Source organism: Rhinopithecus bieti, unplaced genomic scaffold (assembly GCF_001698545.2).
Source record: "Rhinopithecus bieti isolate Rb0 unplaced genomic scaffold, ASM169854v2 scaffold_29034, whole genome shotgun sequence".
Lineage (NCBI taxonomy): Eukaryota > Metazoa > Chordata > Mammalia > Primates > Cercopithecidae > Rhinopithecus > Rhinopithecus bieti.
Genome location: NW_016812875.1, coordinates 173,504 through 198,097, shown reverse-complemented (window position 1 = coordinate 198,097; position 24,594 = coordinate 173,504). Strand labels below are relative to the sequence as shown.

Sequence of the window (24,594 nt, the reverse complement as noted above, 5' to 3'; positions counted from 1 at the left end):
GAGACGGAGTCTCTCTCTGTTGCCCAGGCTGGAGTGCTGTGGCCGGATCTCAGCTCACTGCGAGCTCCACCTCCCGGGTTTACGCCATTCTCCTGCCTCAGCCTCCTGAGTAGCTGGGACTACAGGCGCCGCCACCTCGCCCGGCTAATTTTTTTGTATTTTTTAGTAGAGACGGGGTTTCACAGTGTCAGCCAGGATGGTCTTGATCTCCTGACCTCGTGATCCGCCCGTCTCGGCCTCCCAAAGTGCTGGGATTACAGGCTTGAGCCACCGCGCCCGGCCTATTTTTCAACATGAATGCTCATTTGAGGGCACTCTGAGGCCTTTTTCTTTTAATGGAGTCCACACAAAGTCTCACCCAGCTGCTGGAAGATGGGGGCTCCATTCCCCAACTGGAGTTTGGATATGAGCCTGTTGCTGGCTCAGCTCTGTGGGCTTTATTTGTAAGACACTGGCTAAGAATGGGCTTCACTAATGCCCTCTGCAACCTGCCTTTGTTGCTTCCCTGTTCCCCTACTCCCTACTGAATTGGGAGGCTGGACAGAGTGTGAAGGGTGTTCTTCCCAAGTACCTCTCTCACTTCTTATCTCTTTCCCCAGATTTGCCTCTGCAACTTGACTCTTCTCTAGGAAGAGCACTCCAGAGAGCAGGGATATGGCGCCAGGACTCCTGACCACCAGGGAGGAGGTAAGTCCTGAAATTTCTTCCTAGCTATTGCAGGAAGGATTCATAATAATTTCTTGTCCTGAAGGCTGCCTTCTTGGTATTAGGCAAAGCCTATCTTGATCTTATAGGTGTGACTCATCTTATCTGGAGCTTTCTCTCAGTCTTATTTGCTGCATTTATGACTCAGGTATTTACCAAGGAGTTAACTGTACCATCACATCCTGGGCAGTTAAAACAAAAATACAGGACATCCATGCTTATGTGCCCAGTGACTCCGAAGGCCTACAAAAGTATAGTGGCTCACACCTGTAAACCCAATACTTTGGGAGGCCGCGGTGGGTAGATCACCTGAGGTCAGGAGTTCGAGGGCAGCCTGGCCAACATGGTAAAACCCCGTCTCTACTAAAAGTACAAAATTGGCTGGGCATGGTGATGGGCACCTGTAATCCCAGCTACTAGGGAGGCTGAGGCAGGAGAATCACGTGAACCCAGGAGGCTGAGGTTGCAGTGAGCCGAGATCGCGCCACTGCACTCCAGCCTGGGTGATAGAGTGAGATTCCATCTCAAAAAAAAAAAAAAAAAAGTATAAGAAGGCTCTCAAAAGACAAATTGTCTGATTTGCCCCTGAAGGGTTTTGCAAGCTGAAGAGTTAAGGGAAGAGACTGCTGTGAAAATGGCACAGGACAGTGGCGCATGCCTGTAATCCCAGATACTGAGGAGGTTAAGGCAAGAGAATCACTTGAGCTCGGAAGGCGGAGGTTGCAGTGAGCTGAGAACCTGGGCGACCGAGCGAGACTCCATTTCAAAAAAAAAAAACAGAGGAAAATGGGGCAGGAATCCTATCTCTTCTCAGAGACGAGGTGACTGGCAGGCTATCCCTCACCCTGTGGGAAGCTTTCAACAGCCAGTGGTCTTTGGCCACATTAGTCTTCTCTGTATAGGTGAGGGCTCTAACCTGCTATTTCTGTGTGGTGCATGGATAGATTTAGTTTTGCAGGCCCGTACTTTATAAAGTGGGTTTGCTGTACTTGAAAATTGGAAGATTATGCTTAAAGGTCCAGATTGCCTCCTTCTCTGAAAATAGATTATTCCCCACCGGCTAGGCAGCATTTGAACTTGATGTAACTGAATGGAATTAACACTGACAACAGAAATGGCTGTCAGGCAGGGCATTTTTGTATTGATTTTATCAATTAACAAAATATTTATTGTCATTTTTGCTAATTCAGTTTTGCTTTGTGCTATAAATGTGTCAAGTATAGAATGTTTTTGAGAGATCTGTATGTAATCATATTCTGGGGCTCATGGTGGATATTTGCATATTTCTGGATACATTAAAAATGGTTTTGATCTTATCAGAATGTCACTGAGAGCTGTGAGTCCCTTATTTGTTACACTTTTGAGAGAAATCTGTAACACCTTTGAGAGAAAATACGTATGTAGCACAGGCAGTTCAGGATTTTTTTCCAAGGTAATAGGAGACTTTTTTTCTGTATGTTGCACCGTATGATTTATTTGTGTTAGAAACAAAATGCTTGTTCCTCAGTGCCGCAAAGAAATAGCACTCAAATGTAAATTTGATTTTCTCAGCAAGGCAATTTTTACTTCTATAGAAGGGTACAACTCGCGAATGGAGTAATGGTGAGAGCACACCTGGACAAGGGAGGGGAAGGGGTTCTTATTCCTGACGCAGGTAGCCCCTACTGCTGTGTTGTTCCCCTGTTGGCTAGGATTGGACTGCACAGTCTAAGCTAATTCTGATTTGCTATTTTAAAGAGAGCAGGGGTACCAGCCAGAGTGGTGGGGTAGGTAGTTTGGCAGGAAGGGCAGTTACTCAGGATGATTCAGGCCCGAGCAGGTGACCAGGGGTGATTCAGGTCAAAGCAGGTGACCAGGGGAACAGATGTGAACTACTGATTATAACTGGTGGGAAAGTTGTTTACTGAAACCAGAGGCAAGGGGGCGAAGAGAACCAGGAAGTTAAACTTTAAAATGGAGAATCAGAGAATAAGAGAGCTGAACATACTGACATACTGATTCTTTGAAGAGAAACTTGGAGTTCACTATATCTAACATTTGTGAAAAATTGATGAAAAGATACAAGCATCTAAGAGGCTTAGCTTTTTAAGACAAAGCTTCCATACCTAGAATAGTGTCTCTTAGTCAAAAAATACTCATTGCGTAAAGGGAAAAGGTTTGTTTGTTGCGATGCATGTTATTTTAAGCATTGAAATTGTGTATTTTATGATTTTTAAAATTGCATTTCCTGGTACTTTGTTATGCATCAGATCTGAATTATGTAGAAAAACCTGACCTATATGTAACATGACATTTAGGCATTTTTCCTAAGGGCTTTTGCCTGAGAGGAGAAATTGTAACATGCATTATAGTTGTAACATAGAAAGGGAGCTGGTAAGCACAGTATGTGAGCTAATAAGAAACTAATTAGCACCCTGTGAACCCAGAAAACCTGAGACAGGTCCCAGTTAATTTAGAAAGTTTATTTTGCCAAGGTTGAGGATTGTCAATGAAAAGAGTCAAACTCTGTAAAATATTTTTAGAGTTTTCTGAAACAAACATGTGTGACCATGGCCCATAACACAGCCCTCAGGAGGTGCTGAGAACACGTGCCCAAGGTGGTCGGTGTACAGCTTGGTTTTGTATATTTTAGGGAGGCATGAGACATCAATCAAATACACTTAAGAAATACGTTGGTTTGGTTCAGAAAGGCGGGACAACTCAAAGCAGGGGTTTCCAGGCTATATTTAAACATTTTCTGGTTGACAGTTGGTTGAGTTTATCTAAAGACCTGGGATCAATGGAAAGGAAAGTTCAGGTTATGATAAAGGATTGTGGAGACCAAGTTTTATGGTGCAGAAGAAGCTCTCAGATAGCAGACTTCAGAGAGGAAGCAGGTTGTAAAATGTTTCTTATGGGACCTAAAAGGGTGCCTGACTCTTAGTTGATTATCTCCTGGATCTGGGAAGGAAGAAAAAAAGGTAAACAAAGGGGAAGGGGATTCTCTATAGGATGTGGATTTTTCCCACAAGAGACTTTGCAGAGCAATTGTAAGGTATGGTGAGGAAATATATTTTGGGGTTAAATATTTTGATTTTCTTCCTTGTCTCATAATGTTATGCCAGAGTCAGATTGGAAAGTAAGCCACGATATATAGAGTTAAATAAAACCCATCTGATGAAAATGTATGGTTTGTAGGGTATGACTTCCCAGACCCCTTAGATAGGAATATGAGCAAGATAAAAAGAATCAGAACTTAGTTCTCAGGATGCTCCCATGACAGCCTCAGGAAGTCCTGACAACATGTGCCCGAGGCGGTTGGGATACAGCTTAGTTTTATACATTTTAGGGAGACATGAGACATCAATCAATGTATGTAAGAAGTATATTGGTTCAGTCTGGAAAGGTGGAACAACTTGAAGCAAGGGCTGGAAGACTTGAAGAGGGGTTCCAGGTTACAGATAGGTGACAGGGACAGTTACATTCTTTGAGTTTCTGATTAGCCTCTCCAAGCGAGGCAATCGGCTATGCATCTATGTCAGTGAGCAGAGAGGTGACTTTGAATAGAATGGGAGGCAGGTTGGCCCTAAGCAGTTCCCAGCTTGACTTTTCCCTTTAGCTTCGTAATTTGGGGGCCCCAAGATTTATTTTCCTTTCATAACCCCTTCATTGAATATTAAATTTTTTAAAAATGTCTGTTTTGTGCAGGAGACTTTGTTGGTTTAGGAACAATGATACCTATAGCGTAGCATCAATTTGTATAAGATATTTGGTTTATTTAGGGGTTCACTCCTCATTGGAATTAAAACTTAAAAAACTTTTTTTTTGTTGAGATATTCACATACCATACAACCCAACCATTTAAAATGTACTATTCAGAAGATTTTATTATAGTAACAAAATTGAGTGACCTTCACCGCCATGTTTTCATCACTGCCAAAAGAAACCTCATACCCATTAGGAGTTATTCCCCATTCGCTCCTCTCCCAGCCCCTGGCAACCACTGATCTGCTTTTTGTCCTATGGATTTACCTCTTGTAGATATTTTATATACATGAGGTCATACAATTTAACAAAAACGAAACATGTATCATAAAAAATTACAGAGTAGGGGTGTTGACTCAAGCCTGTAATCCCAGCACTTTAGGAGGCTGAGGCGGGTGGATCATGAGGTCAGGAGATCGAGACCATCCTGGCTAACACGGTAAAACTCCATCTCTACAAAAAATACAAAAATTCGCTGGGTGTGGTGGCGTGCACCTGTAGTCCCAGCTACTCGGGAGGCTGAGGCAGGAGAATTGCTTGAATCTGTGAGGTGCAGGTTGCAATGAGCTGAGATCATGCCACTGTACACCAGCCTGGGCAACAGAACAAGACTCCGTCTCCAAATAAATGAATACATACATACATGTGGAGTAGGGAAATCCAGGCCTCTGTCCTTCCCCAAAAACAACTAATGAGCTGGCAGAAACTGTCAGAATCAACTTTTGTAAAATTCTGGAATCTTGTCAAAACTGGAAGACTTGGTGAAGAAATAAGCTGCTGCTTAGTGGTGAGAGTACTGTAGCATTTCAGACTGCCTGGCTACCATCAAGTTGCCTCTCTCCCACCTGTCCATGAGGAAGCCCAGGCACAAAGACTTTAAGTCAACTTTCTTAATAAGCACAAAGAACAAGGAAACTATGGACATGGAACTAAAGTAAATGAAGTCAACAATTTTCAACAGAGAATATCAGTATAGAAAACTTATTTTAAAAGGTATACTATGAGGCTGGGTGCGGTGACTCACACCTGTAATCCTAGCACTTTGGGAGGCTGAGGCTGGTGGATCACCTGAGGTCAGGAGTTTGAGACCAGCCTGATCAATATGCTGAAACCCCATCTCTACTAAAAATACAAAAAAAATTAGCCGGGCATGGTGGCAGGCACCTGTAATCCCATCTACCTGGGAGGCTGAGGCAGGATAATCGCTTGAACCCAGGAGGCAGAGGTTGCAGTGAGCTGAGATTGCGCCACTGCACTCCAGCCTGGGCAACAGAGTGAGACTCTGTCTCAAAAAAAAAAAGGACTATAACTACGTATAAGTAAGTTATTGAATTAGTAATATATTGAATTAGTATATTGTAAGTATATTGAATTAGTAATAAAGTAAGTGTATTGAATTAGTAAGAAAAATCCTCCCGAGGGTCAGGTACAGTGGCTCACACCTGTAACCCCAGCACTTTGGGAGGCCGAGGCAGGTGGATCATTTGAGGTCAGGAGTTCAAGGCCAGCCTGGCCAACATGGAGAAACCCCATCTCTACTAAAAACACAAAAATCAGTCAGGCATGGTGGCACGTGCCTGTAATCCCAGCTACTCAGGAGTCTGAGGCAAGAGAATCGCTTGAACCTGGGAGGCTCAGGTTGCAGTGAGATGAGATCGTGCCATTGCACTTCAACCTGGGCAACAGAGTGAGACCCTGTCTCAAACAACAACAACAACAAAAAGTCCTCCCAAGAAAAAAAGCCCATGACCAGATGGCTTTGCTTGTTAATTCCACCAAACATATAAAGAAGAGTTAACACAATTCTTTCTCAAAATCTTCTAAAACATTGACACTGCAAGAAAAGAGGACTATAAGCCAGATATCCTTTATGAATATAGATAGAACAATCCTTACCAAAAATATTATCAAATTGGATTCAGCACTGTATTAAAAAGATTATATTATTGCCAAGTGAGATTTACTCCCGAAATGGAAGGATAGCGCAACATATGAAAATCAGTAAGGTGGTATACCACATCAATGGAGTGTGGGATAAAACCCCACAGTCATGTTATTCGATGTAGAAAAACATTTGACAGAATTGAACACCCTTTCATGGTAAAAACACTCAGTAAACTAGGTAGGGAAGAAAACTCCCTTAACATGATAAGGGCCAGGTATGAAAAATCCACAACTACAATCATTCTTTATGGTGAAAGACTAAAAGCTCTGGGAACCAGGAACAAAGCAAGGATGCCCACTTTTACCCCTTCTATTTCATATAGTACTGGCAGTTCTAGCCGGAGTAATTAGGCAACAAAAAGAAAAGGCATCCAAATTAGTTAGGAAGAAGTAAAATTATCTCTTCACTGAAAGCATGATCTCATATTTACAAAACACTGGAGTCCTCTGCTGTGGTATGAATGTGCCCCCCAAAATTCATGTGTTGAAACTTAATCACCAATGTGATCCAATGTGATAGTATTAAGAGGTGGGCCTTTAGGAAGTGTTGTGGGCGAAGCCTTCATGAATTGAAATTTGTGACCTTATGAAAGGTTAGTGGTGGGCCGGGCACGGTAGCTTTTCACTGTAATCCCAGCACTTTGGAAGGCCAAGGCAGGTGGATCACCTGAGGTTGGGAGTTCTAGACCAGCTTAGAAGCAGAGACTGGACCCTTACTAGACACTAAACCTGCTGGCACTTTGATCTTGGACTTTTAGCCTTCAGAATTGTGAGAAATAAATTTCTGTTCTTTATGAATTAGTCTCAGCAAAATTTTTTTTTTTTTTTTTTGAGATGGGGTTTTACTCTTGTCACCTGGGCTGGAGTGCAGTGGTACGATCTCGGCTCACTGCAACCTCTACCTCCCAGATTCAAGTGATTCTCCACCTCAGCCTCCTGAGTAGCTGGGTGACGCCTAACCCAACGCCCGGCTAATTTTTGTATTTTTAGTAGAGGTGAGGTTTCGCCAAGTTAGCCAGGCTGGTCTCAAACTCCTGATCTCAGACGATCTGCCTGCCTTTGCCTCCCAAAGTGCTGGGATTACAGGCGTGAGCCACTGCACCAGGCAGCAATTTTTTTTTATAACAGCAGGAATGGGCTAAGTCATCCACAGAGAAAATTGTTAGAGCTAATGAATTAAGCAAAGTTGCAGGATACAAAGTAAACACACAGAAATCTGTTGTATTTCTGTACATTTACAATGAACTATCTGAACAGGAAATTTTAAAAAATTGTAACAGCATCAAAAAGAATGAAATACTTAGTGATAAATTTAACCAAGGAAGTAAAGACTTGTTTATAGAAAACTGCAAAATACTGCTAAAAGAAATTACAGAAGACCTAAATAAATGGAAAGACTTTCCATGCTTGGAATGAATGAGAAGATTTAATATTGTTAAGATGGCAATACTACCCAAAATGATCTATAAATTTAGTTCAATCCCAATCAAAATTCCAATGGTGTTTTTTTCAGAAATAGACTCAGACTGAAATTTATATGGAATCTCATGGTACCCTGAATAGCTAAAACAATCTTGAAAAAGAAAACAAAGTTGGAGGACTCACACTGCCTGAGTTTAATACTTACTACAAAGCTATCATAATCAAAATAGTGTCCTACTGGCATGAGGATGGATACGTGTAGATCAGTGGAATAGACAGTCCTGAAAAAAATCTCACGTATATAGTAAATTGAATTTTTTTACAAGTATGGATGTAGAGATCATTCCATCAGAAAAGGGCAGTGTACAAATGGTACTTGGACAACTGGATGTCCACAGTCAAAAGAACACGCTTGAGATAAATGAAAGAACTAGAATGCCTCAGCAAGGAAATAGAAGGTTTTCAGAATAAGTATATGGAAATTTTAGAACTGAACTAAAAAGCTAGGGGACAGACTTACCAGTATATTAGAGGTAACAAAGAAATCAGTGAACTAGAAGACAGAACAGAGAGAAAATAGAGTGGAAAGAAAAATGAATAGAGCCTCAAGAATTGTGGGAGTACAACAAAAGATAAAATAATATTGTCTTTGGAGTTTGGAAGGGGAAACAAAGGAGGGAAGGGCTGAAAAAGTACTTGAAGAAATAATGGCCAAAAGTGTCCCAAATATGGCAGGAAACAAACCTACAGATTTTAAAAGCTTACTGAGTAAATTTGGAACATGATGAACCCAATAAATCTATGTCAGAATACATTACAAGTAAACTTCTGAAGACTAAAGATGAAGAAAATCATCCTGAAAGCAGCCAGATAAAAATTATGTTACTTATAGGAGAAAAACAATTAGAATGCCAATGGATTTCTCATCAGAACTGATAAGAATTGACTGGACGCCGTTGCTCACGCCTGTAATCCCAGCACTTTGGGAGGCTGAGGTGGGCGGATCACCTGAGGTCGGGAGTTCGAGACCAGCCTGACCAACATGGAGAAACCCTGTCTCTACTAAAAATACAAAAAAATTAGCCAAATGTGGTAGTGCATGTCTGTAATCCCAGCTACTCGGGAGGCTGAGGTAGGAGAATCGCTTGAACACAGGAGGAAGAGGTTGCAGTGAGCCGAGATGGCACCATTGCACTCCAGCCTGGGCAACAAGAGCAAAACTCCGTCTCAAAAAAAAAAAAAAAAAAAAAAAACCAACAGTATAGCTTACTGTGCCTAAAGTGTATAAACAATGTGGTTTATGCTGGACACTTGCTTTCTTTATGAGATCTGAGATTTTAATATGTGCTAGGCAGAGGATGTCTGTTGACTAGCCCCACTGAGACTTTGGGCACTGAGTTTCTAATGGGTTTCTCTGATAGACAACATTTAACGTATCACAAATTATTACTGAAGAATTGCAGAGTCATGTGTGACTCTGCTGAGAAAGAATTCTTGGCATTTTGTGTCTGGTTTCCTCCAGATTTGTCTCTCAAACCATTTCCCTTTTCTGATTTTGTTTTGCGTCCTTTCGCTACAATAAGCATAGCCATGAGTATAACTACATGATGAGGTTTATGAGTCCGTCTAGTCAATCATCATACTTGGGAGTGGTACTGGAGTCTCATACGGTTTGGTTCTGTGTCCTCCCTCAAATCTCAGGTTGAATTTTAATTCTCAGTTTTGGGGGAGGGTCCTGGTGGGAAGTGATTGGATCAGGGCGGTGGATTTCCCCATGCTATTTTTGTGATAGTGAGTTCTCACAGATATGATGGCTTTTTTTGTTTTTGTTTTTTTTAGGTTTCAATATTTTATTCAATTTTTTTTTAACTGATATTAACTACAGCATTTGAAGGGGAGGAGTTAATTCCACACAAAATGCAAGACACTAAAATGTACCCATTAAACTACTAAAAAACAAATTGAGTGGTGAGAATACGACAGAAGTCCAGTTTAGATTCTGAGTGTTGTCACCATGTGATTACGATCACACAGACTCTTCCAAGCTTCCGGCTGGAGCTTCTGGAAGCTATTTCATAGTCTGATGCAAGGGCAAAGAAACACGCAAGGAATAAGTCCTGAATTACTGGTTTCATCACATCTACCCTCTCCACCCCAAAATGGCGGAGAAGACACAGTGAACCCACCCTGCAGTCCTTTTAGTGTGAAAGAGGTGAGGATGAGCTGGGGTGGGAACATGTCATGACGCTGTGTCTGAAAAGGTCCCTTTCAGGTGAGTTTGTACACACAATCAGGCAATGAACTTCTCATCAATTAAGGTTGGGAAACCAAGGTTCCATTCTCAGTCAATCAGAATTTCATTCATTTACTCAATATCAATTTACAAAGTACCTACGACATATTACCAGCTTCCACTTACAGCCATTTCTAGATAAAAAAGAAACTTGGCATCTCAGAGGGGCCACCATGTTCCCTCCAAGTCTGCCGCTGAAAGAACCTTTTTTGAATTGGGTTTCTTCTGTACCCCTGAAAGGGTACCACCTTAAAGCTGAATCATCTTTAACTTGGGGGTCTAACATGATATGTAGCAATACTTGCATCCTAGACATACAACATTAAAAGATACACTAAATTCTGAAGGTTGCTATACTGTGAAATTGTTTGTTTGTTTAGAAACAGAGTCTCGCTCTGTCACTCAGACTGGAGTGCAGTGGCGCAATCTCCATTCACTGCAACCTCCGCCTCTCGGGTTCAAGCAATTCTCCTGCCTCAGCCTCCCGAGTAGCTGGGACTACAGGCATGTGCCACCACACCCGGCTAATTTTTTGTATATTTAGTAGAGACAGGGTTTCACCGTGTTTAGCCAGGATGGTCTCGATTTCCTGACCTCATGATCCACCCGCCTCGGTCTCCCAAAGTGCTGGGATTACAGGCATGAGCCACTGTGCCCAGCCAAAAATAGTTTAAAATTAAACAATACAGTGTTCATTTATGTTTGAAATTCCAGTCCTCAACCAAGCTTGTGACCACCAGCATTGACATTCTTGCCATCCAGGAGAGCTGACAGTGTCAGTTTGATACCTGGCTTTAGGGTCTGAGTGTATCTTAAACCTCTCAGGCTGGAGTTGTTCACTTTAGCTGAGAAGCAGGCATCGGGGTCGATCTGATACTTGGCTGCTATTCCAAAGCTAGTGTTACTGTTTCCTGCTGTCCAGGTGAGATTGATAGTAGTCTCCAACTTGTTGTTCACCTTCTGGTAAATGGAGCTGCCAAACTCTGTCCTATCGTTCACTTTAGTGTGAAGCTGGAATTCATCAGTCTTGTAGCCAACTGCACTGTTCCTCTGGGTCACTCGGGACTTTGCATTCTCAAAATTCATCTGGTAGCTGGCCAGCCAGCCCTCGTAAGCCAGCACCAGAGCACCCTGGATTGAGGACCCAGCAATGTCAAAATCCATGTCTCAGCCCAGGTTAATGTGCTCCTGCTTGTACCCTGTTTTGATTTTAGCATTTTTTCCCCCAGTGTTAGGTGAGAAGGATGAATTGAAAGTCACCTTCAGTTCATGTGTAAGCTGATCTTCCACGGTAACCTCAGTGCTTGCTGTGTTGTCAGTGTTCTATTTCTCTGTCAATGTCAGGCCATATTCAGTCCATCTGTACTTGGTTTCCAGAGGGCCTGTCACTTTGGTGGTCTCACTGTTGGCTGAGCCTGAGCTTGTAAATTCCAATCCATTCTTTTCTTTTGTTTTCAAATCAAGTTCTATTCAGCCAAATCCATAGCCCTTGGTAAAGACATCCCTGGCAGATTTTCCAAGATCTCATACGTGGGTGGCCCAGCTATCTTCTCAGAGGTGGCGGCAGCAGGCTCAGAGGCAGCTATGGCAGGGGCTGTGGTGCGGAGGCAGATTTCCCTCATGCTCTTTTTGTGATCATGAGTTCTCACAAGATCTGATAGTTTAAAAGTGTGTAGCACTTCCCTCTCTTGCTTGTTTTTTCTCCTGCCACAATGTGAAGATTTACTTGCTTCCCCTTCATCCTTCCACCATGATTGTAAGTTTCCTGAGGCCTCCCATCCATGCTTCCCGTATAGCCTGTGGAACTGTGAGTCAATTAAACCTCTTTTTTTCATGAATTACGCAGTATCAGGTAGTTCTTTATAGCAGGGTCCCCCGAAACAATCGGGAAGAAAAGACCATGGTAAGAAAGACGTATAGGGTAAATGTAGTAGGCATTGCTATTCTACATGAATTTTCTAAACTTGTTGATGGCGGAAGCAAAGATTATCATATGGTCTGATGTGGATTTGAATGTATATAGAGGAAATACTTAGGAAAATTATGTTTTTAAACAGAAGGAGTAAGGGGATGTAATGGGAGGTAAGTTCTGTACAATTATTCAAACTGGTAAAATGGGCCAGCTGTGGTGGCTTATCCTCTAATGCCAGCACTTTGTGAGGCTGAGGCAGGAGGATTGCTCAAGCTCAGGAGTTTGAAACCAGCCTGGTAACACCCCGTCTCTAAAAAAAATATAGTATACCATAGTAACACCCCATCTCTAAAAAAAAAAAAAAAAATTAGCTAGGTGTGGTGATGCATACCTGGTCCCAGCAACTTGGGAGGCTGAGGTGGGAGGATTGCTGTAGACTGGGAGATTGAGGCTATAGTGAGCCGTGATCATGCTGCTGCACTCCAGCCTAGGTGTCAGAGTGAGACCCTGCCTCAAAAAAACAACAAAATAGCAATCTGGTAAAATGATGACACCAGTAAATTATGATAAGCTATATGTATGTAATGTAGCACCTAGAGCAACCACTTAAAAAGCTATACAGTGGCAGGGCATGGTGGCTCACACCTGTAATCCCAGCACTTTGGGAGGCCAAGGCAGGTGGATCACCTGAGGTCAGGAGTTCAAGACCACCTTGGCCAACGTGACAAAACCCCATCTCTACTAAAAATACAAAAATTAGCCAGGTGTGGTGGCGGGAGCCTGTAATCCCGGCAATTGCGTGAACTTGGGAGGCGGAGGATGCAGTGAGCCGAGATCGTGCCATTGCACTCCAGCCTCAGCAACAGAATGAGACTGTCTCCAAAAAAAAAAAAAGCAAAAAGCTATACAATGAAATACACTAAGAAACACTGTAGGCAAATCAAGACAGAACTATAAAAAAGTTTGAGTAACCCATGAGAAAGTTGTAAAGAAAACAAAGAGGCAAAAAGCCCAGAGAACAAACAGAAATAAAACTGAAATGGCAGACATTCCAACCAATAAGAACAGAATACATATTCTTTTCATGTGCCTTTGGAAACATAGATGAAGGTAGACATATCCGGGACCATAAACCAACATAAAGCAAAATTTCTTTTGTTAAAATTTTTTTTTCTAATTTAACTCATGTAGATGTCGGTCATATCAATAGTGCTAAAGAATGAAAAACTGATTTTTTTTTTTTTTTTTTTGAGATGGAGTCTCGCCTCTGTCGCCCAGGCTGGAGTGCAGTGGCGCCGAGGATCTCAGCTTCCACTGCCAAAGCTCTGCCTCCTGGGGTTTACGCCCATTTCTCCCGCCTCAGCCTCCCGTAGTAGCTGGGACTCAGGCGCCCGCCACCTCGCCTGCGGCTAGTTTTTGTATTTTTTTGCGTAGAGACGGGGTTTCACCGTGTTAGCCAGGCATGCATCGATCCCTGAGCCTCGTGATCCACCCATCTCGGCCTCCCAAAGTGCTGGGATTACAGGCTTGAGCCACCGCGCCTGGCCCAGAACAGTATTCTTAATGGTGAAAGATTAAATGCTTTCCTTCCACAATTGGGAACAAACCAAGGTTATATCTGTTCTTACCACTCTCATTCAGCATAGCGCTGGAAGTTCTAACCACATTAGCAAAGAAATGAAACTGTTCCTATTTGCAGAGGACATGATTGTCTATGTAGAAAATCTCAAGGAATGAAGGGAAAAAAAGCTTTTAAAGCTAAGTAAGTTTAGTCCGGTTGCCATGTAGAAGATAAAACAGACAAACAGTTGTATCATATGTCATAGCATGAACATACGGTCACTGAAGTTAAAATACAATACTATTAAAATTACTAAAAAAAAGAAGAAAGCTGAAGAAATTCTTAGGTGTAAATCTAACAAAATGTGTAGGGTCTGTTTGCAGAAAATCACAAAATGTTGATGAAATAAATCATAGACTGTCTAAACAAATGGAGAGACATACTATGTTTATGGATTTGAAGATCCAACATAGTAAAGATGTAAGTTCTTACCAAATTGATATACAGGTTTAATGGGAATCCTATCAAAATTTCAGCAAGGGCTTTTGGAGATATAGACAAGATTATTGTAAAATTTGCATAGAAAGGCACAGGCTGTTTTAAAATAGCTAAATCAACTTCTAACATGAAGAATAAAGTGAGAGGAATTGGTTTACCTGATTTCAAGTCCTGCTGTGTAGCCGCAATAATCAAACGTGTGTTCAATCAGTACAACAGAGAGCCCAGAAAGAGAACCACCATCAGTGTATGGAGGGGATGAATAGTCTTGAACATATGGAACCAGGTTTCAGGTTAAAAGCAGGATCTATAAATCTGACTTGGGTGCTCTAGGACTGCTTTCTTTTTGCCTTGACTGTGGTTAGTGGCTTAAGTTGGTTAGTGGGCATGGCTGGCTGTTGAGTGAGCAGGGATGTGTTTGTGTTACAGGCATTGATGGCCTTCCGGGATGTGGCTGTGGCCTTCACCCAGAAGGAATGGAAGCTATTGAGTTCCTCTCAGAGGACCCTGTACAGGGAGGTGATGCTGGAGAACTACAGCCATCTGGTCTCCCTGGGTAAGGCTGGCCTGTTTAAGGTTTCAGATTCTGCTTGTGGGCATTTTAATCTCTTACGTAGCAGCTGCCATGCTTCTGACTCAGAAAGAAAAACAGTTTTTTCCCCTATTCCCCCAGAGAATGCCTGACTTTAGTAGAGCAGTTTTATGTGTGCGTGTGTGTGTGTGTGTGTGCTGTGAGCGTGTGGTATGTCTGACACTGCATTTCAGGCCTGTTTACCTTGGCTGGGCTCCTCCTCTAAGGTTATCTTCCTTCAAAAGGAGGAATATTTTTATTGACTCAAGCACAGGGTAGAATCAACATATTGCTTTTAGGTCTAGGATCCCCTCCCTGTATTCATCCTGTCTCAGCATTCATTGTTTACTCCACCCCTGCACCTCCCTATCACCTTCCGGGTTTATTGCATTCCTGGGTTGGCTCTGAGTTCTGAGATAGCCTCTTAAACCACTAACTCAAGATCACCTTGTTTTTTTTTTTTTTTTTTTTTTTTTTCCTGTGAGTAGGAATTGCATTTTCTAAACCAAAACTCATCGAACAGCTGGAGCAAGGGAACGAACCTTGGAGAGAGGAGAACGAACATCTTCTGGACCTTTGTCTAGGTGAGTGGGGAACCCTGGGCAGGCGAGGGTGCAGGGCAGTGAGGAGCTCAGCAGGTAAGGAAGGAGGGGCTGTTTTTGAGGTGCTAGGAGAAAGTTCTTCTTCAGGCCTCCTAGGCCACTGGTAAAGGCTGCATGGCACTGCCTGCCTTCCACACTGTGTGCCTCCCCCCAGGAGAGGGCACCCCTGGCATTCCATCTCCTTCCTCCGTTAGGGAGCCTCACTCCTCACTTGGCTTCCTGTCTCAAGCACATTCAGGATTTCTCCATTCTTGGGCTTATGTGGTTGGTGTGATCTTCAAAACAGTACCTGTCCTTTGAGACTAAGTCCTCTGCCCCGATTTTTTTTTTTTTTTTTTTTTTTTTTGAGACAGTCTTGCTCTGTCGCCCAGGCTGGAGTGCAGTGGCAGGATCTTGGCTCACTGCAACCGCCACCTCCTGGGTTCAAGTGATTCTTCTGCCTCAGCTTCCTGAGTAGCTGGGACTACAGGTGCCCGCCATCATGCCCAGCTAAATTTTTTTGTATTTTTAGTAGAGATGGGGTTTCACCATATTGGTCAGGCTGGTCTTGAACTCCTGAGCTCAGGCAATCCATCTGCTTTGGCCTCCCAAAGTGTTGGGATTATAGGCATGAGCCACCGTGCCCAGCCAGTTTCTATTCTTAACCTGATAGCTTTTTTGTGCATCATTTCTATCCTGTAAATTCTCATAACTCTGTTTCTTTTATCATAGATTATTTAAGATTACAGCAAGGTCTGAAAACTGTATAATGAGTAGGGTTGGGGCAGCCCCTATAGCCTGAGAGATAGCATGTTATAAAGCCAGGCAGTAGCCCCATACTTTTCCTGACTGTGTCCTGTTCCTCCGCCTCTGTTTTCTGAGTTAGCATTCCATGACTGCCTTTATCCTTTTATTCCATCCGATGGGTTCTTCATTCATATAGGGTGTTGCTTTGCATGTCTGTAAACTTCTCTGCACATAATATTATTGTTTCCAACTTTTTGACTATGAAATAATCTTGCTCTGTATTCTTGTATGCCTCCTTGGGAACACGTGCAAGAGTTTCTCTTAAGATATATACCAGCCAAGTTCGGTGGCTCACGCCTGTAATCCCAGCACTTTGGGTAGCTGAGGCAGGTGGATCACAAGATCAGGAGTTCGAGACCAGCCTGGCCAACATAGTGAAACCCCCATCTCTACTAAAAATAGAAAAGTTAGCCGGGCATGGTGGTGCATGCCTGTAATCCCAGCTACTCGGGAGGCTGAGGCAGAATTTCTTGAATCTGGGAGGCGGACGTTGCAGTGAGCTGAGATTGCGCCATTGCACTCCAGCCTGGTTGACAGAGCGAGACTCCATCCCACAAAGAAAGAAAGAAAGAAAGAAAGAAAGAAAGAAAGAAAGAAAGAAAGAAAAAAGATATATACCTAGGTGTGTAGTAGCTGGTTCACAGACATGCATAGCCTCAACTTACATAAGTTATGCCAACTTGTGTTCTGAAGTAGGCATGGCAGCTTATGCTCCCAGCAGGAGTCTATGAGAATTCTTGTTGCACATCCTCACCAGTATTTGGGATTGTCAGACCTCATGTTTTATCCATCTATTCAGCTGGAAGTGAAATCTCAGACAGGTTTTTAAGTTGCTTACTAGTGAGCATGAGCATCTTTTCATATGTTGCTTGGCCCTTCCTGATTCCCCATTTGTGATTTGACCATTCAAGGTATTTGCCTACTTTTCAATGGATCTATTCTTTTTGTTATTGATTTGTAGAACTCCCATATAAATTATGGAAACATTTAGGTCTTTAATCTAACCAGAATTAATTTTATATGAATGCTGGGAGATAGGAATTAATTTTTGCCTGCTTTATCTTCTTGTTTATTTTCATGGTTTCCTGGCATTTTATTTTTGTTTTGTTTTTTGCTTTTAAATATAACTATCTAGCTGGTGTTACACTGTGTAGCAACTGAGTGCTTTTGTCTTTCTAAAAAAATTTCATTATATAAAAATGGATTGGGCACAGTGGCTCACGCCTGTAATCCCAGATTTTGGGAGACTGAGGTGGGTTGAGGTGGCCTTAACTGAGGCCAGGAGTTTGAGACTAGCCTGGCCAACGTGGCGAAATCCTGTCTCTACTAAAAACACGAAAATTAGCCGAGCCTGGTGGCGCATGCCTGTAATACCAGCTACTCAGATGGCTGAGGAGTGAGAATCGCTTGAACCTGGGAGGCGAAGGTTGCAATGAACTGAGATCACACCACTGTACTCCAGCCTAAGCTACAGAGTGAGACTCTGTCTCAAAAAAAAAGTAAAATAATGATAAAAATGTTATTAAGATACAGTAATTAAGGTATAAGATATGTTTTTAAGGTATAATAAACTACACTTATTTAGGTGTAAAATTTGGTTAGTTTTGGTATATGTATACATGCATGAAACCACTGCCACAACTAAAGTAACAAGCATGTCTGTCATCCTTGAAAGTTTTCTTTTGCCTCACTGTAATCCTACCTCCCACTCCTTCCTGTCCTCCCCTGTACCTGGGCAACCACTGATCAGCTTTCTATAATTATAGATTTGTCTGCATTTTCTAGAATTTGTATAACTGGATTATACAGGATACAACTGGATTCTTCACTCAGCATAATTATTCTGAATTTTATCTATGATGTGTGTATCAGTAGTTTATTAATTTTTATTGCTGAGTATTCGTTTATATGGCTAGGTCACATTTTAATACTGACCTATGGAAAGATATTTGGGTTTTCATTTTTGACAAATATAAATAAAGCTGTTTTAAGCATGCAAGTTTTCGTGTGAATATAATGCTTTCATTTCTGTTGAATAAATACCTGGGACTGGAATGGCTGGGTTGTATGATGATGGATATAGTCTATATTTAACTTTTGAAGAAACTCACAAACTGCTTTCCAAAGTGGCTGCACCTTTTCGCATTCCCACGGCAGTGTATGAGAGCTCCAGGTGTTCCGTATCTGTCGAAACTTGGCTTGGTTATTGTATTCATTTCAGACATTCTTATAGCTGTGCAGTGAGTGGCATCTTACTGTGGTTTTGACCTTTTCTTCATGACTGATGACGTTGAGTATCTTCATGCACTTATTTGCCATCTTACATCTTCTTTAGAGAAGTGTGTTTTCACATCTTTTGCCCATATAAAAATGTGGTTTCTTATTTTGTATTATTGAGTTTGAGAGTTCTTCAGATATTCTATATAGAAGTCCATTATCAGATATATGATTTACAAACATTTTTTCTGTGGTTTACTTTTTATAATCTTACTAGTGCCTTTCAAAGAGAAATTTTTAACTGGGATGAAATCCAGTTTTCAATTTTTTCTCTTATGAATTACAGTTTTGGTAGTGTATTTAAGAAATTTTAGTCTAAACTAAGGTCAAAAGATTCTCATTTTTTTCTTTTAGTAATTTTATAATTTTAATTACATTTAGGTCTATACGCTTATTTTGAGTAAATATAAAAATGTACATAAATTCAGACTTCCGCTTTTTTAGGGGAGGAAGGGCATACAAATAATCCAATTTTTCCAGCACCATTTATTGAAAAGACTACCCTTTACTGAATTTCCTATGTACTTTTGTGGAAAATCAGTTGACCATGTATGATAGGTCTATACCTGGACTTTAGATTTTTTTTCTACTCCTCTGTTAGTGTCTCTATGCCAATACCACAGTTTTGATTACTGTAGGTTTATTAGGTCTTGAACTCACTGTAAATCCTCCATCTTCTTTGGGAAGCCGAGGGAGGCGGATAATAAGCTCAGGAGTTCAAGACTAGTCTGGCCAGCATAGTGAAACCCCATCTCTACTAAAAATACAAAAAAAATTAGCTGAGTGTGGTGGTGTGCACCTCTGATCGCAGCTACTTGGGAGGCTGAGGCAGGAGAATCGTGTGAACTCAGGAGGCAGAGGTTGCGGTGAGCTGAGATCGCACTATTGCACTCCAGCTCAGGCAAAGTGCAACGAGACTCCATCTCAAAATAAAATAAAATATCCTCCATCTTTGCTTTTTATTTTGCAAGTTCTTTTCGTTATTCTTTTTTTTTTTATATGAGTTTTAGAATCAGCTTGTCAGTTTTTATCAAAAATGCCTACTGAGATTTGGATTGGGATCAAGTTGAATCTGTATCAATTTGTGGAGGACTTACATGTAAATAATACTGTGTCTTACCATATGTGAACACAGTGTGGCTCTCCATTTACATAAGACCTCTTTCATTTTTGTCGGCATTGTTTTGTCATTTCTAGTATACAGGCCTTACATATCTCTTGTCAGATTTGCCCCTAAGTATTGTATTTTTTGATGCTATTTTTAAGTGTCAATTTTCAGTTGTTTATTGATGGTACATAGAAATAAAATGGATTTATGTGTAGTGATTTTGTATGCTGTAATCTTGCAAAACTCACATCTTTTTCCACTGGAATATTTTAATACGAAGGACCTTCTCTGTATTCCAGATGGAATGTGAATGGCAATCCCTAAAGCTGCTTAAGTTCCCTCTTGCAGATATGATCTTACTGACTCTAATCAACGATACAAGAAGTTTTTCTTAGGAATAGTATGGTCAAAAATAAGAAATACATATTTTGTGATTAAAAATAGTTAACAAATGGAATAACATATAAATCAGTATTCTATTTATAATCGTCTGCCTTGAACTAAGGGTCTTCTGTTAAATAGTTTAATTCCATTAAATTCTTCACTTCTGTTCTGATAGGGCACTTGAAACCCTGATTCAGTTTCTTGCTATGGGTTGCTACTTGCGGGGTACATTTCTGATCAATGCTCTTAAAAATTTGTTCCAGGGGCTGGGTGCGGTGGCTCACACCTGTAATCCCAGCACTTTGGGAGTTGGGTGGTGGGTGGATCACTTGAGGTCAGGAGTTTGAGACCAGCCTGGCCAACATGGTGAGACCCTGTCACTACTAAAAATACAAAAAATTAGCCAGGCGTGGTGGGTGCGCCTGTAATCCCAGCTTCTTGGGAGACTGTGGTGGGAGAATTGCTTGAACCCAGGAGGTGGAGGTTGCAGTGAGCCGAGATAGCACCACTGCACTCCAGCCTGGGCGACAGAGTGAGACTCTGTCTCAAAAAAAAAAAAAAAAAAGAACTTAGTCCATAATTACCTAGGAGTTATGGTATCAACTTACGGAAGCTGAAAGCACTGCCAATTTCCAGAGCCTTTAATTTATACCATCATGGGAATTAGTATTATCTCCAATTGGCAGCCTATTTAAACCTAGAAACAAAATTTTTTTTAAAAGTCAATTTGTATAGTTTTAACAGTTTTGGATAAGAATATGCTTAAGCCAAAATATGTATAGTCCCTGAAACATCTTTATGCTAATAAGTCATTTATTACTAACCTTCAAATGTTGAACTTCTCCTTAATTCGCCAGAGTTTTTAAAAATCCTGGATTGTTGAGCAAAACAATGTGTGCAGTGTTGTGCAGTGCTATTCGGGGTATATACTTGGCTGCAGTCTGCCCAGAGGCTAGAGGATAGCACCCTCGTTTGCCAGGAGGGTAGCATCATGGATTCCTCTTCTTCAAGAGGACTTAAGAGTGTCCGTGCAGCAGTTCAGGAGACAACTCACATCAGGCTGCTGTGGAAGTTCCCTGGCCTAAAGCCTGTTCCACACAGGAACCAGTATCTCTTGGTACAGCTTATCTGATTCGTGGGTGCCCCTTACTTGAGTCGCCATAGTCAAGGAAGCCCAAAATATGGCTCCCGTTCAGATGTTTAGATCTTATTTATAGCATCTTCAGGATCGTAATCAGTCTGTTACTTACTGCAGCTCAGACACCAAGTTCTTGGCTTGCATAAACAGCAGGCCAAGCAAATGTTTCTCAGGCAAGGTTTCATAGGCATGAGCTGGAGCAAAAGCAAGAGAGCAGCGCCCAAGAGAGGAGGATCAATGTGTAACTCTACTTGCAGCAGTTTATAGAGCTGAAGCTGCCTGTGATGCTTTTTTGAACTTTTTAGTTTGGCTGATAGGACTAATTTGTAGTGTGGGTTTTCTGTGCTGCAATAGAGCATGTAATGTGCCCTTGTGGGTTGGAAGAGAGGTCTTTGTTGTGAACATCTGAAGAAAACTGCTGGGCAGGTATTGCAATCCACAGGCACCTGTGGTGATTCTGACCGAGACTTTCTCTCTAGCAGAGCCTAGGACAGAATTCCGGCCCAGTCTTCCCCACCTGGTGGCCTTTTCTAGCTCGCAGCTCCTCAGACAATATGCACTAAGTGGTCATCCCACACAGATCTTCCCAAGCTCATCTGCAGGAAGTGACTTTCAACTGGAAGCTCCAAGATGCTCTAGTGAAAAAGGAGAAAGTGGAGAGACAGAAGGCCCCGACACCTCATTAAGAAAGAGGCCAAGCAGAATTTCTAGGACATTCTTCAGCCCACATCAAGGTGACCCAGTAGAATGGTTGGAAGGGAACACAGAAGGAGGAATAGACCTTCGCCTGGCCCAGAGGATGAGTCCTGTGGGGTCAGACACAATGTTGAAGGGAGTCGACACCTCAGAACCTGGAGCAGTCATACGTGGAAACTACAGACTGGGACTTAGCAGAAAGTCAAGCCTGTTCAGCCACCAGAAGCATCATGTGTGCCCTGAATGTGGGAGAGGCTTTTGCCAGAGATCAGACCTTATCAAGCACCAGAGGACACACACCGGGGAGAGGCCATACCTGTGTCCTGAGTGTGGGCGTCGGTTTAGCCAGAAGGCCTCCCTCTCCATACACCAGAGGAAGCACTCGGGGGAGAAGCCGTATGTGTGCAGGGAATGTGGGCGACACTTCAGGTATACATCCTCCCTCACTAATCACAAGAGGATTCACTCCGGGGAGAGGCCCTTTGTATGTCAGGAGTGTGGGCGAGGCTTTCGCCAGAAGATAGCCCTCATTCTCCACCAGAGGACACACTTGGAGGAGAAGCCCTTTGTGTGTCCTGAATGTGGGAGAGGCTTTTGCCAGAAGGCATCCCTCCTCCAGCACCAGAGCTCACACACAGGCGAGAGGCCCTTCCTGTGCCTCCAGTGTGGGCGTGGCTTCAGGCAGCAGTCACTCCTCCTTAGTCACCAGGTCACACACTCAGGGGAGAAGCCTTATGTCTGTGCCGAGTGTGGGCACAGCTTTCGCCAGAAGGTCACTCTCATCAGGCACCAGAGGACACACACCGGCGAGAAGCCTTACCTGTGCCCCCAGTGTGGGCGGGGTTTTAGCCAGAAGGTCACCCTCATTGGACACCAGAGGACGCACACCGGGGAGAAGCCCTACCTGTGCCCTGACTGTGGGCGTGGCTTTGGTCAGAAGGTCACCCTCACCCGACACCAGAGGACGCACACCGGCGAGAAGCCTTATCTGTGCCCCGAGTGTGGGCGCGCCTTTGGCTTTAAGTCGCTCCTCACCCGACACCAGAGGACGCACTCAGAGGAGGAGCTTTACGTTGACAGGGTGTGTGGGCAAGGACTCGGCCAGAAGTCACACCTTATCTCTGACGGAAGGACACACTCGGGAGAAAAGCCCTGCGTTTGCGATGAATGTGGGCGCGGCTTCGGCTTTAAGTCTGCCCTCATCCGGCATCAGCGGACCCATTCTGGGGAGAAGCCCTATGTCTGCAGGGAGTGTGGACGTGGCTTTAGCCAGAAGTCTCACTTGCATAGACATAGGAGGACCAAGTCTGGTCATCAGCTCCTACCCCAAGAGATCTTCTGACCTTTCCTTTCCTCGTGAATGTGAAGCTGGCAGAAATCACTAGTAAATGCTTCGGTTTCCTGAAATGGGATGGGAAAAAAAAAATGTTGCTTTCTTTCATCGATCATGAGATAGTTGAATTTTGGTTTACCTTCTATATTCACAATTTGTCTTGGCTTGCTAGGGATTCCATAACAAAGTACCCCAGGCTGGGTGACTTTAAGAACAGAACTCTATTTTCATATTTATGGAGGCAGAAAGTCCCAGATGAAGGTATTGGTAGGTTTGGCTGCTGCTAAAGCCTCTCTGCTTGGCTTGCGGATGGCTGCTTTCTGGCCACGTCCTCACGTGGCCTTTTTTCTGTGTGTATGCTTTCCGGGTGTGGCTTCCTCCTCTTGTAGGGATACCAGTCATTCTGGAGAGAGCCACAGCCATATGGCCTCATTTAACCTTCATAACCTTCTTAAAGGCCCTATCTCCAGATACAGTCACACTACGGGGTTGGGACTTCAACATGAATTTTTGGGAAACCCAATTTAGTCTATAACACTCCACTACCAAAGTTCAGGTCCTTCAAACATACAAAATACATTCACAGGATCCCGACAGTCCCAAAATTCTTTACCCATTTCAACTTCAACTCTAGATCCAAAATCTCATTTAAATATCATCTAAACCAAGCGTGAATGAGACTTTAGGTACAATTCATCCTTAGGCAAAATTCTCCAGTTGTGATCCTGTGAAACCAGACAGATTATCTGCTTCCAAAATATTATACAATAGTGGGACAAGCAGAGGCTGGACTTCCCCATTCCAAAGGCGAGACATGAGAAAGAAATGAAGAATGATGGATCCTCAGCAAGTCTCAAACCTGGCAAGGCAGCTTCCATTAGATTTTAAGTCTCGAGACTAATCCCCTTTGGCTCAGTGCTCTGCCCTGTGGGCCAACTGGATTGGCAGCCCTACTTTTTGGGCTCACGGGAGCTGCAGTGTCGCTTCCTTGACCCTGGGCAGTGGCTCCTGGCCCACTGAAATTGAGGAGGAGACACACTTGCCTTCTAGCCCTGTGCTCTCTGGGCCCATTAGAACCTTTGAGAATCACATTCTTCCCTTTTCTTGTACCTTCCTGTAGAATCCCAGAAATCCAACAGCCTGCCTCATTTTGTCCTGTCTGTTTCTCTATTCAGTTCAAGCTGGCAGCGTTTCTGGTGAGACGGTTCACTGGTTCCATTCAGACCTATACTAATCTCTTTATCACGTGGTTGTCCAGCCACACCCTAGTGTTCTTTCGAGAACATACTTTCTCATCTTTTGCAATGCGGACAGGCTGAGAATTTTCCAAATCTTTAAGTACTGGTTCTTTTTTGCTTAACAGTTCCTTCAATTTATCTTTCTCCTCTCACATTTTACTATAAGCAGCAAGGAGAAAACAGGCTCCACTTGCATCACTTTGTGTAGAAATATCACCTGAATATTCTGCACTGCCTCACTCACAATTTCTATACTCCACAAAACACTAGAATGCAATTTGGGCAAGTCCTTTGCAAGGATTCCAGTTTCCCGTTACCCATTCCTCATTTCTGTCTGAGACCTCACCACAATCACCTTAAAAAAAAAAAAAAAAAAAAAAAA

At 42.7% G+C, this 24,594-nt stretch overlaps 1 protein-coding gene and 1 pseudogene across 4 annotated transcripts in view; one reads left to right on the top strand and one right to left on the bottom strand.

Annotated features, from left to right (window-relative positions):
- Positions 1–24,559, top strand: part of ZNF169 (zinc finger protein 169) — a 99,996-nt gene extending 75,437 nt beyond the window's left edge. For 3 of the 4 annotated variants that reach the window (XM_017847082.1, XM_017847080.1, XM_017847081.1), the window contains exons 2-5: positions 600–687; positions 14,509–14,635; positions 15,139–15,234; positions 21,425–24,559. In XM_017847082.1, coding sequence (XP_017702571.1) covers positions 655–687; positions 14,509–14,635; positions 15,139–15,234; positions 21,425–22,983 — 1,815 coding nt within the window. In that variant the 5' untranslated portion in view covers positions 600–654 and the 3' untranslated portion in view covers positions 22,984–24,559. The remainder of the gene's footprint in view (positions 1–599; positions 688–14,508; positions 14,636–15,138; positions 15,235–21,424) is intronic. The other variant, XM_017847083.1, reaches the window with a different exon arrangement.
- On the bottom strand, positions 10,805–11,730 carry LOC108512017 (voltage-dependent anion-selective channel protein 1 pseudogene; annotated as a pseudogene).
- Positions 24,560–24,594: the final 35 nt, after the last annotated feature.